This window comes from Haemaphysalis longicornis, unplaced genomic scaffold (genome assembly GCF_048455015.1).
Source record: "Haemaphysalis longicornis isolate Haplotype H1 unplaced genomic scaffold, Haemaphysalis longicornis Haplotype H1 scaffold_7, whole genome shotgun sequence".
Classification (NCBI taxonomy): domain Eukaryota; kingdom Metazoa; phylum Arthropoda; class Arachnida; order Ixodida; family Ixodidae; genus Haemaphysalis; species Haemaphysalis longicornis.
Window position 1 is genome coordinate 61,394,880 of NW_027526422.1, and position 12,990 is coordinate 61,407,869.

Below are 12,990 nucleotides of genomic sequence, written 5' to 3' on the forward strand. Positions count from 1 at the left end.
GGAATTCAATGTATTAAAGAAACAGAAGCAGTGGTTTGAAAAACAAAACAAGAACAGCAAAATAACAAATGCTACGTGCAGTGACAAGGCCCTGAGCAGGAAACGGCAATCCGGGTATCAATGAATCAAAGACAATGCAAAGCAGCGACATAACGCGGCCAGTGTGCAGAGAGATGCCAATACGGAGAAGAGGAAAGAGAGTGGTGGGAGGGGGAACAGTGAGGTGACGTGCGTGGTGATGGTGTCTGGCTCGAAGTTTACCTGCGCGATCATCCAGTTCCGACAGCTTCTGATCTCTCTCCAGCACTTTCTCCACGTTTGTGCGCATGATATCCACAACCTGAACATTGGAACGGGCGCCAATGGAGCAGCAGAGACACACAAGACAGGCACGGGGAGGAAAACGCACTACGCAGCGCCGCCAGTGTACAGGGTCTAAGCAGACCGTCAGGAGAGAGGAGAAAGCACAGACGGGCTCCTTCCCACCACAGTGTGGGTGGACGAGGAGAGGGGACGAGTATAGAGCGGACAGGGCATTCGCAAGACGGGGTCGGGTTAGTACGAATGCTTGCCTGTATAAATGAACAGCGGAGGTGGCAAGGGGGAATGCCGAAGACAGTTTAAAGAGCCAGAAAGTCCTCCAGCTCACGCATAATACAACTTACCCCTCAGCAATGACCACAACAAAAGGCAAAGGACGCCCATTAGGGTGTTGCAAGCAGGCCGTCCACACCACTGGCACGTCGCAGAAAATAACAGCCAAACCGAAAGAAGCGACTGTTCAGCTGCCAATGGGCTAAAAGGAGCCACTAAAAAAAGCTGACTACTTTCTACAGCAACCTCTCCCACAACTACAGACTGCGTACGAGTCACCTCAATTCAGACTCCTCAATTTATAAATAGGAGCACTTAAAGCTTTCCATACTGTCTGGTATTGCCTCATCATTCTTTGTAGTTCAACATTTGTTTTGTGAGATCCTTTCACAGCGTGCGTGCCCCACGGTGTGGACAGCCTGCTTTCCCCGCGACTCCCTGAAAGAATGCCCCCCGGTCTCCTCACCTGCACGGTCATCCAGGTCAGACAGCTTCTGGTCCCGTTCCAACACTTTCTCAACATTGACACGCATTATTCCCACCACCTGGGCCCAGCAGAAAGAGCGCACGCGGCCCCCCCACCATGCAAACACAAGCCCTCTTTTTTTTTTTTTGCCAGCAGTAAAGGCTTTAGCGTTACGGAACAGGCAAAACAATACAATGGGCACTCAATGTGGCCACTTAAAGAAGCCATGAAGACAAGATACAAGCTTGGTTCCTTAAAAACATCACTCGGTCCTGATAACAATGATACCAAGTTTAACGTAAACCGCACACAAACAGAAGTTTAACGTAAACCGCACACAAACAGCAGAGACATTAAAGGGACCCTGCAACACTCTGAGCAGTGCAATTAAACCTGCGTGACATTTAGATTACACTGCCAGGAATACCCGAGCCAAATACTGCATGTGCACGTGAAGAGGTGAGTGCGCAAATCGCTGTGAAAGACGCTGAAAAACCAACCACACACTCTTCAATTTTCCTCGTTATGCACCCCTGGCATGGCCTAAATTTCATTGCAGCCATGGCTGTCCTATGGTCAACTTGGCGGCTTATTTCTCGCATTTCCTGCAATGACCCGCCGTTGTCGGTACTGCGTACCAACCTCTTCTATGCCTGAACCTGTACGCACAGTTTTGGAGTTTCTTTTGTGTTTTGAGTGCGCGCGGAGTTTGAGTGACGAACTCGATACTCCCCTTTTAATGAGCCCACTCGACAACAAATGTTTATTGCTTCAAAAACACCCTACCAGCATGAGCGTGCGCTTGCGAGCAGGCAGCCATGCCTGCTTTTTTGTGGCAACAGACCGGAAATAGTCCCCTCCACGTTGCGAAGGAAAGGAGAAAACTCCCTGTGATATATCCTGTGATATATCGAAGGCCACCGAAAAGAACACCGCAAGCCGCCCCCCTTTCCGGGAGAGAGCGCGCAGCTTTCGTCACGTTGTCGGCGGTCGAGTTCAGAGGGAACAATTATGCGCGGTTTCTAATCAAGTGTAGTTTCGGTGATAGTGAGCGAATCTTCATAATTCTTGCGGGAGGAGAGATTGCTGGGACAATATACTTTACCCAGAATACATTCCGAGTAGTCAATGGCAAGTGCTACAGGGTCCCTTTAAGGAAAAGAGATGGAGCAGTGGAAACTCCCCAGCCACTTCGACTTGTTTCTGCAATTGGTGGCCACCGACACAAGTCACCGCCAACAAATGCGACTGGTTGACTTTAGTAGTAGTCCCGTTTGATTGTACCACTTGTATGCCAAGGTGCAGTTGCCGCTCATTACTGTTTTTAGTCCTCTCTTTTGCATCACCGCTGACACCATATAGTGCGAAATTTGGAAGTTTAAAGATTCCTTGAGTTTTTTTTGTTGTTAAAAACAAAAATTTTCGTGGCTGTAATGGAGCCGAACTACTTACCAAAGTTTAATTGTTTCAAATTAAAACAAGGTTGTATTTTGTCTTCACGACTCCTTTAAAAACGGCAATGCGCCATCAGAAACCAGGAGGCGGGAGCAGAGGCAGGAACGGGCAAAATAGATGTCGTGCCGCATCAACGTTCTCACACTGGCAAGAATCTCCAACCCTGTTGGGCCATCATACACGCGCAAGGCCACAGCGAAAACTCTCGATGTTACCCGCTCAACTTGCTGGGGTCGCCACCAATGCTATCGCCTCCTTGCGTCATGCGGTTATTATTGGGGGTTAATTAACTGCGTAAAACGCACGGAAAAGCGAAGCAGACTTCCGTATTGAAAAAAAAAAAAAAAAAATCGGCTTCTGGAAGCTGACACTGCACAATAGGCACAGATAGGGAGACAAATATAGTGCAACAACACGACTCTTTTGCCACTGCGATGAGGGCTCTGTTTTACCATTCGCATGACTAAAATCATAGAGTAGAGGCTAGTATACTCATTTTCACTGCATACAAAGGAAACTGCAGGCTGTTGCTATGTCAATTACCACACGGAGACTGTTCCTGAACTATTAAAAATCTTTAACATGCCACAAAATAACTTAGCGCTGACTCCTATGGTTTAAAAGATTTGTTAGCAAGCGGTGATCAAGTTACATTAAGACATCTAATGTATAGAACACTAGGCTAGTAATATAGCAGGCAGTTCCCTCTGTTTACAATATCTCCCCAGTCATTTCATATTTTAGGGAACAGGGTACATGTCACACAATTAGTGCAGTTTAGAGCATGTTTTAACATTGGCAACAACATCGCTGTGTTCATCTGTTCCCATGAGTAGCTGTTTTCTGTGCTTCTTGGTATACACCCAATTTATAACACAATGAGCCACACAATTTTTCACACATGATGGAAACGGCAGAAATGTTGGAACAGTGACAATCCAAACAAAATAAAGAACAAAATGGCACCAATTCAGCTGGAGAATACTATAAAAATTCTGAGCTATCAAGCAGACCAAAATATTGGTGTAAACAAGTGTTTACTAGGGTCATTTAACTCGTTTATATTGCCATTTTCGTCGCCAAATTTTCACACAAATATTAAGCTGACTTGTCTGGCATCAAAAGCACAAACAGATTTAAGATGGTGACAAATATACTGCCAGTTTTTGCCTACCCTCTTCCCTTGGGTAGGTGGTTCAATTTATCTCATCATTAAATTCTACCTCAAGTAGTAGTAAGCTCAGGTATAGAGTTTGTGTCTGTAAAGAGTTGCCCTATGTAACTATGCCAGACATAAGCACTGTATAATCAGTATTACTAGTAACAATCAAGTCAATGCCAACATTGACCTGCCACAAATCCAAAAAAAAGAAAGAAAAATTTGCTTTCTGAAATGCCTTAAGGCAAGATTAATTAGGCAGCGCTTGTTTTACTCCTAAAATACGAATCATTATTTTGCATCTCGTACACTTCTACAAAAATAACAGCAATATTTGATGCTGGAAATGACTAATTTAATGCTGCAGACAATTAAATTGTAGTTAGACATCAAGAAAAACTTGCAATAATCAGCTAACTGCTCCTCGCTGACAATGCCAATGTTGTAACAGCTTTAGCCAACTCTCTTGGTTCCAGAAATTAAAAACGGCAAGAATGGAAAGCAGCAGCCTGTCACCCTACCCTCTCCCTCATAGCTTCCTTCTCATCATGTCATTTCAATGGCATTCCAATCCCCATAGCGCAGAGTGGCATCTGCTACATCAACTTGGAGTTGGCAGTCACAGCCACTGCTTTCACCAGAAGCCCCCATGCAAGAACGGGCCCCATAAATTCCCACAACACCTCGTAATCTGGCGCTCACACTCAGCATTACTTGCCATCCTGAGTGTTTTCCAGGCCAACAGCTGCTGTGAGGACGTACACAAATTGCTTGCAAGACTAGGTTCACAAGACCGAAGGGTGTGTGGAAGCTGAGCCAACCAACGGTCACCTTAAAGGGACACTGCACGCCATTGGCAAACTGCTTTAAAGGCAAATTTTTATAGACAGACTCGTGTCTTTGGCACTTTGACCTGAATATGAATGTAAAAAGAAAAAAAAAAAGTGGTTACCAGGTGCCCCTGCAAGTCAAAAAGTGAATGCTGCACTGACTTACTGGGTGTGAATATTGCTGTTGGTCTTATTGCACCAACGAGAAACAGAAACAGTGCTTCAAATGCGCTTTGGCTGTAGTTTTCAGCTGTGCAATCTGTACAAACAGGGAAATGCTGCACTCGCTAACTTTCCTAGTATTGTTTATTAGTATCAAGAATAACGCTTGGAGTTTATGTAATACAATGGCTGCCTGCTGTAGACGCCATGTTCCGGCATTAATCCGGGCAGGCGGCAATACCTAACGGGTCAGTTCTAAAAGGCGACAAAGTGTTGGCGATAGGATATACTACCCTAACATTGGCTCCTGAATATTTTCTTTCTTTCATGCTACAAAGCGTTATTTTAGACGCCATGGGAACATGTATGTGAATAGGTAGACTCACTGCTTGTTTGTCATTTGTTCCCAGCATCAACTGCAACTGCAGCCTCATGCTTTTCATCACAGGTGGCCACATTAGCCTTTAATTAAGCCTGAAGTCACCCGGCAAGGTTAGACAACACAGAGCCACACATAGACGTTAACATATCGGCTTCCTAATATATTTACAAGTAGGCTGGATTAAAGTTGGCAAGCTTTTCAACCTGAAAAAGGCATCTAAAATGGTGAGAAGTTTTCGGAAGTGAAGTGGTAGACTTCTACTTTCAAACAATGATTCCAAAAATGTCCAATGTTAGCTCTGGCATCCCTTTAATCACTTAAAATCCCACCCTGGAACTGCTGACGAAGTACAATTTCTACCCGTCGACAATGCAACTAAAACCACCACAAAGAGTCTGTTTCGCAAATATGCCATTACTGGCCCCTAAAGATGTACCAGCCGGGGCAAAGGCGACTTACAACCGCTCAGCTAAGCAGCAGCTTCCTAGACTGCACTCTACGAGGCACAAACTGCGCACTGTCGCATCCCTGTCAAAGAGCACACAGCAACCTGCATCCGACAACACTGGAAATGAGTTGAGTGGCCAGTGACTGCACTCTCCACAGCAATGTAGCAGATGGCACCGCGCACAACGAAGAGTCGCACGCTCACAAGGAATGCCAGCCCAAAACCGCGGCAAGCAGCAGCAGCAGCAGCACCCACCTCGTCGACCTGTGCCTGCGTCTGCTGTATCCGCTTGGAGGCCGCCTGGTGCTGGGGGTTGGGGGCCCTGGGCGCCCCCTCCTGGTCGGCCCCCGGCTGGCCTCCCGCTGCTCCTGGCTGAGACCTGCACAGGGCCGCAAGTAGCCAGTCGCGCGCGTCAAGAACCCTGCTCCTCCTCCTTCAGCCATCGTTATGCCGTTACACCATTTCACAGTCGTTACATGGGCACATCCCACATAAGGCGTAAAAAGAATACTAATTGGTGCGACTGAGTTGCCTTGCCCCATCAGTCGAATGGGAGAACAGCTGCTTTTAAAAACACCGGCGCAGAGCTATGAGCACTCGCGAAAACTGCACACTGCCGCTCCGTTCCTTGTTTCTCTGGGCCTACTACTGCACAAAACTGGAGTGCCCAGCTCTTCCCAAAATGACTAGCTGCTCCTCCATACTGGTAGAAAAAAGGATAGCTCAGTAATAAGTTCTGTAATAGCATTTGGCTCACGAAATTTCGGTATGAAAAAGAGAAACTGGGGCACACTTTTTAAATTACAATCTTGTCGCGGCAAAATTTTTCAAGTTTCATATATATGGCCTTCAATTTTAACTTACAGCTGGAATAACGGCTCTTACATGCGTATCAAGAAAGAAGTGTACCACGAACCAACACGGCCAAAGCAAGCGACAAAATCCCCATGCAATTTCCACATCTGACAAACAATGCATTCTGCTTTCAGATCTCATCAGCGCATGCTTTATTCCTATTCCCACCTGCTCAATTAACCAAGTGTGCGCCACAAGATAAATGTGTGCCGGAGGGGCCCCAAATCCACTACACGAGTAATGCCCGTCACAGGATGCAGCCCATTTGTCACATGGCGATTCGTTGCACAAATCGGTTGTCCCGCAGTAACGTGGTAATTGGTTATTTGCATCAATGAAAGGAGAGCGAAGAAAGATAGGAGCCCACTAGGGGGGTGGGGGAGGTGCAGGGAAGCAAGGGAGGAAAAGGAACAGTGGTAGCTGACATCAAAGGACAGCGCCATGGTAAAGAAGTTGACATACACATCCCTGCCCCTTCCATTTCCCGCTGACCCTGAAACCCTGTTCCTTCTCGAGCCTTGCTCCAGTTTACAGGAGTCCCTATAAAGCTCATGAACAGAGACTGTTCGCCAATGTATTTTCACTTATCAAAAACGTGCGTAACTTTAACCATGAAAGTTGTGCACAGCAATTGTACTTGCCAGTGCACTGAAAGTGAACATGATGTCCTATCACCGCTCCCGTAATGATCCAGAACCATTGCCTGTACGTTTCAGCGAAAAGCCAGCAAAAAGTTTGTTTTCAAGCCCTATTAAATTGCCCCCATGACGGACTACCCCCGAGATAAGTCGCAATAAGACTCATCTTCATACAACCACTTGGCTCCGCCCAATAGTAATGTGACAAATAGGCCTACACCCACCACCACCACCCTAGCCTGGAAATGCAGTTGGCCTTGACCACTGAAGCTAGCAGATGCGCTACATGTTGGTCAGGCCAGAACAGGCTGTCAATACCAAGAATTGTTGAGAGTGAAGGCGACATGCCAGTGCGTAACTGGGCTGCACACAGAGTAGCAAACTTGGTACAAAAGGACAAGAAGATTCCCTTTAAAGAATACATTAAACCCTTTCTCGTGAAGGGCAGGTTACTTACAAGTACATATTCAGCGCATAGGATGCACTGCGTTACAATTGCTGAAACGAGAACATTGTACAGATAAAGTAAATGAGGTCCAGTTCAAAATTCGCAAGAAACCTGCAACTCCGTACAAACTAAGGATGATTATAGCTTTTCCAGACTTAGCCATTGATTTCAAAGCATCGAAGCTGTCAGACTTATTTTTTCCCCAAGACAAGCATTTGAAGCACCAGTATCGACTACACTGACAAGAACAGTGACAATTCAGGGGCTGAACATTACAAAAGGCTTTAAGCAAACCGGTGCATATTTGCAACTTGCCTTTGAAGAAAACCAAGCACATACTGTTTTCATTTTGGCATCTTCAGCTATGGGACTTCAGGAATAAAAGAACCGCCCAATAGTGTACCTGGTACTATGCCACTCAAAATATATTGCCCGAGTTTGCTAATTTAGTAATAATGTACTGTAAAACAGCAGGTATGCCCTGAGCCTCCTGGTAGAAAGCACGTTAGAAAGCACAGTAGAAAGAATCGACTCACACCAGTCGCAGTTGTCGAAGAATTTTGCAAATCTACATCAAGGTTGCAACAAAAACTACGATATGGGGTAATAGTATGTTGTGCAAGGGAAAGAAATCAAGAAGCATGCGTCAGCCTGACTTATCAATGATGCTGTATTTTAGAAAAAGAGTTACCTGAATTTACTAACTACGAATGCATTTTAAGAAGGGGGAATCAAGCTGTACGCATTTCTGCTTTAGCGGGCATCCAGAGATCTGTCAAATCCTTTGTATTACACCGCAAGCCATTTTTGGTAGCCACGAAGCCCTCAACTGCCTCAAACTGCTTTAGCTTCTGTCGTGCCAATACCAGCCTGGAAGCTGGTTTTTCCAACCTGAGTAACATGTAATTTACCCAGGCCGCCGCTTGGGTCATGAGTCATTCAAGGCGTCCATTTAAACAAACAGATGGGGTACCGTTAAAATACTGCATGCAACACTGACGCATTACGCGCTCACACTGCTCGTTACACGGTTCCCGTCTCCGAGGCAGAAATCTATGCGGCGATGACACCACACGCAGTAGGGAGCACAGCTGGAAAAAGGCGAACTGCAGTTTGAACAGCAGACGTTCTGCGGTAATATTTTCCCCCACACGCTTTGCCGATATTTCGCAATGTCACGCACGCTATCTCCGCGGAAAAACAGCAGAGATAGAAAACAAGAAACCAACATATGGCAAAGTGGCTGTCGCAGACAACACAGGCGCGCGACTCCACGACTGTCAGCACGGTCTTCGTGAGTGGAGCAGTGTGCCAAGCCGCATGCAGTGAGTCACCGCGACCGCACGTTGACGCGACAACTTCCCCGTCTCTTCGTGACCGATGCTTTGTTCTCGCGCAGCAACACTTGTTCTCGAGCGGCGGGTGGAGGAAGCGGCGGCCGGCACGTTTATCTCTTCGCTGAATATACTGTTGATAATAAACGCGACGGAACGCGCCCTGGAGAGTTTATCGCCGAGGGAGGCGCAATCGGGACTAAAAAAAAAAAAATGGGCACACGGCTCAAATATGGCTGTGGACGTGAATTACACGGAGCTTGCGCTGCATTCCACGAACAGGCACCCGCGAGATCGCTAGGGCGGGAGGACAATTAGCGCCGTTCCGTGCCGACGCGCAAAGTCTTCCTGCAACGCCCACACACACACACGGCCGCAGGTCCATGCCGTGGACGGCGCAGCAGATAGTCGCACGAAAGAGACGGAAATCAAAACGAGTACGGGCCGGCTAAATGAAGGTCCGAGCAGATGCTAAGCACGATCCTCGGATGACCTTCTCTGAGGTACGGGCGTCACGTCAGGTGCGTCAAACGAGCGGGGCTGTACCGAAGCAAGCGCTGGCTGTCAAAACGAAAATACGGCCCAGCTGAAGGCCACTGTGGACAATACTAGTTAGAACTGCTACGCGAATTCGATCGCGGGCCGCAGCAACGACGCTGTCTGAACGCGTTAACCGGCGCTAGGAACGAAATGCGGGCAGATTTGGCCCAATTTATGCTCTGCTCTGGGTCAAAATGGAGAGCTTCGATTCCGAACAGGGTTCCGTATCCTGCGAAGCGGAGCTCGCGAGCCCTCGCGGCGTTCGGAGGCAGGGCACTCGGGCACGGGGAGGCTCTGCCAAGATGCAAGACGAACGTTTCGTCACTTTTCTCCCAAACATGTTGTGCGTACCGTACGCATCGAGTTTTGGTTCGTTACAGCGGAGGCAAAAACAAAAATTACGTTCGGGATGGGCAGCACCGGCAGTGGCTTAACCAGCTATGACAGAAAAAGAGCCTTTTACGGCCGAAACGGGTATATTTTCGCTATCGCTAAGCTGTGTAAAGGCTAAAAATAGGAACGGAAATGCGACTTACATGTTCCCGAGCCCGAGGTTGATTAAAATTAAGGCTTTAAAGGGCACTCAGGATCAATGATGGCGACAGCTTTTTCAATGACGTCACACATCCGGGGTTGAGATGCGTACGTTGTGAAGGAAACTGGCACGGCATGGCGCCTCTGTCGGTTTTAGCATCGTCTGCTGGTGCTCGAAGACATTAAAAAAATTGTAACAACACTCAGTACGTGACAAAAACAATGTTCCTCTCCACTAGCACCATGCATGAATAACCAATATAGTTCTTTTGGTAAGTATTTAAACGTACTTTTTTTAAGCAAAGTGTAATGACGTTTTCGAAACTAGATCTGGTCTCAGCTCAGAGAAGTTTGCGTCTTACATTTGAGAAACTGGGGCAGTATTTCAGGACACTGTTGAAATTGTGTCTCCAGAATCACATAGAGTCAATACTACTCAGAATCAAGCCCTTTGGCGAGGTGTGAATAAAATATTACGTAATCACCCAGCGCTGAGAAGGGATTGCTGGGAAAGCGAGACAAAGCGCGTCTCTGATTCTTAGAATAGTACTGCCAAGATATTGATTACGGCCGTACAACGTGCCGTGGCCTCTACAACAGGCAACCGATGTGGACAAAAGGTCTCGTAACGGTTCACTCAGCCACACAAATAAGTAAATGCGTGATCGATAGCAATGGCATTTGTACAGTCCTTCGGCAGATGTCGCCACGTCATCCGTCCTCAGTCACAACGGAGTTGCCTCTTCTGCCGTGGGATGGCTCAAAGAGCACGTGCATTGTGCAAAACGGTCTTGCCGCTCTTTTTATAAATACGTATTTTAGCGCTACGCACCTACGTACCAGAGTTACTCAGTACATCGAAAAACTCTGTTACGCACCACTTTTTCTGGTGCGATTTCTCCACCTCTTTTTCTAGTTGTTATTGTTATTACCAATATTTTTCAAACATGAAACCAAGAATAAGCACCTGCTGATCCTGCAGAGGCGTTTTTATCACAGGTGTAGTTTCGTAGATGACTACGAAATATTAGTACGAACCTCCATGCTTCTCGCCACCAACACACGTCACTCGGGCGCGAAGACCTATATCATAATCACATCATCAGGCTTCAAAGTACGCGCGCAGGTCTCTTCCGGTCGACCCACCTAGTGCTTCCGCACCAAAGTCGATATAAATCCCCACTTGCAGCTACAGCACGGTGCGCCAAGCGCTACAAGCTTAAAGGGAAGGTGAAGCGGTTTTAGAATTAAAAGAAAAGTTGACTAGCAGCAAGTACACATTGAATAGTTCATGTGTACGAAATATTTTCGCAATACATGCAATAGAAGCGGCGCAATGAGCAAACAAAAGTGGCCCGATGCCCCGCCCCCATCTCGCCGCGCGATGCCGGAAGACCGAAGAGCGCGGGCGAAAACCGGCTGAAAAACGTCATACTTGGACTTCCGGCCGGATCGGCCGCCTCGGCCATGCTCTTTTCGCCGTGTTTCCTTGTGAATGATACTTTTTGTTTTGGGGTTGATAGCACTCATTCGTACAATTTTCGTGTTCAAAAAGTATGCACGAACGCCAAACGAGGCATACGTTATCATGCCGTATTCCTAAGCAGAATAATGCCACGCCGGGATGCTTGATAACATACGGAAGCGACAGCCGAGGTGGCTGTGCTTGATGACAGAGAATATACTACACTACGTTAAATACTTTGTAAACCGCTCCAATGCGTTTTTTAAAGCAAAGCTTTCTACCTCTACCCCCCGGGTTCTTTCGCGACCGTTGGTGTCACCAGAAAACTCTAGCGAACAAATAAAAGAATCTACTGGCACCGCCGGGAATCGAACCTGGAACTAATAGACTAACAAAGCGAGAGCCCGTCGTTTTACCGATCTAGCTACGAGCCCACGCGAACAAGGGAAGAAAAATGGTGTACTGACCAAGCACATCTACGGGTTTACCTCCTGCCTTCTCGCTGAATGCCACGTGAAAGCGTCACACGACCACTCACGCCCGTCTAGCGGCCCTGTGCGCACCTTGCTCATATGCTAAGGGTTACAAAAATTAAAGGAAGCTCACACCAATCCATGGAATCTCACTTTTAGTACGCCAATGTGCTAAAGCCTGAGGTCTCCAGTGTTCACGTAAAAAATCACAGCTCCTTGTCGTCCGCCCTCACGCCAAATCAAGGAATACATTCAAATACTCCTTGATGACCAGGCCATCACTCCAAACCCCAGCATCAAGATCCTGGGCCTACATTTCCAGGCCAACACCAAGAGTGAACTCCCTTGCAGCGCCTCAAAAACAGCATTAATCTAATCATACACATGATCAGGCGAGTTGCCACCAAGAAGCGAGGCCTAAAAGAATCCGGTATTTTTCGATTAATTGAAGCTTTTGTCCTCTCGAGAGTTACTTACGACAAACCCCTATCTTCTTCTCGACGAGGAAGACATAGAGATGCTTTATATAATGATTAGAAAGGCGGTTGAGCAGGCCATTGGTCTTCTCAGGAGTGCGTCCACACTGAGGCTGCTTAGCACGGGCTCCACAACACGGTGGAAGAGCTGATAGAAGATAGAAGGGCATCTTTCTAACCAGAAGGTCCGACTCAGAACTGCGGTGGGTAACCGCATGCTTCACCAGATTGGCTGGGCAGCCCAGAATGTCACTCCGCTTGACGCACTGCAAGACTCTTGGCGACTAAAACTAAAGATGCTTCCTTTGCTTAGAAATATGAACCCCTCACATGACGAGGGTCAACGAAAAGCACGGGCTCAAGCGCTAAACACCACCCTCGGTGGGGCTCATGCAGTTATCTACACAGACTTCTCCAAACATCGAGGGCAGCAACACGCCATCATCATGGCTACCTCCAGAACCAACCTCCTTGCGTGTACCTCGCTTAGGACCCAACAAATGACGGCAGCAGAAGAGGCAGCCATCACCTTGGCTCTCACTCAACCAGGGGTTCGGAGGGTAGTCACCGATTCCCAGCAAGCCTACTGGAATTACCAGTCGGGTTGGGTGTCCTGACCTGCACTGTGCGTGCTAAAAAACCACTCCCCAAACGGTTCCATTCAGCTCATCTGGACACCGCCTCACGCTTCAATGGAGGGAAACAAATACGCCCACCCAACAAGCCTGCGC

General features: G+C 47.4%; 1 protein-coding gene across 9 annotated transcripts in view; it reads right to left on the bottom strand.

Moving 5' to 3' along the window:
- Nsyb (neuronal Synaptobrevin) overlaps positions 1–9,984 on the bottom strand; it is a 28,515-nt gene extending 18,531 nt beyond the window's left edge. For 2 of the 9 annotated variants that reach the window (XM_077677540.1, XM_077677547.1), the window contains exons 1-3: positions 9,848–9,984; positions 5,752–5,875; positions 262–340 (exon numbers count right to left, since the gene is read on the bottom strand). In XM_077677540.1, coding sequence (XP_077533666.1) covers positions 262–340; positions 5,752–5,875; positions 9,848–9,849 — 205 coding nt within the window. In that variant the 5' untranslated portion in view covers positions 9,850–9,984. Of the gene's footprint in view, positions 1–261; positions 341–1,060; positions 1,140–5,751; positions 5,876–7,446; positions 7,488–8,666; positions 8,824–9,847 lie in introns of those variants that run through there. The other 7 variants (XM_077677539.1, XM_077677538.1, XM_077677543.1 and 4 more) reach the window with 7 other exon arrangements.
- Positions 9,985–12,990: the final 3,006 nt, after the last annotated feature.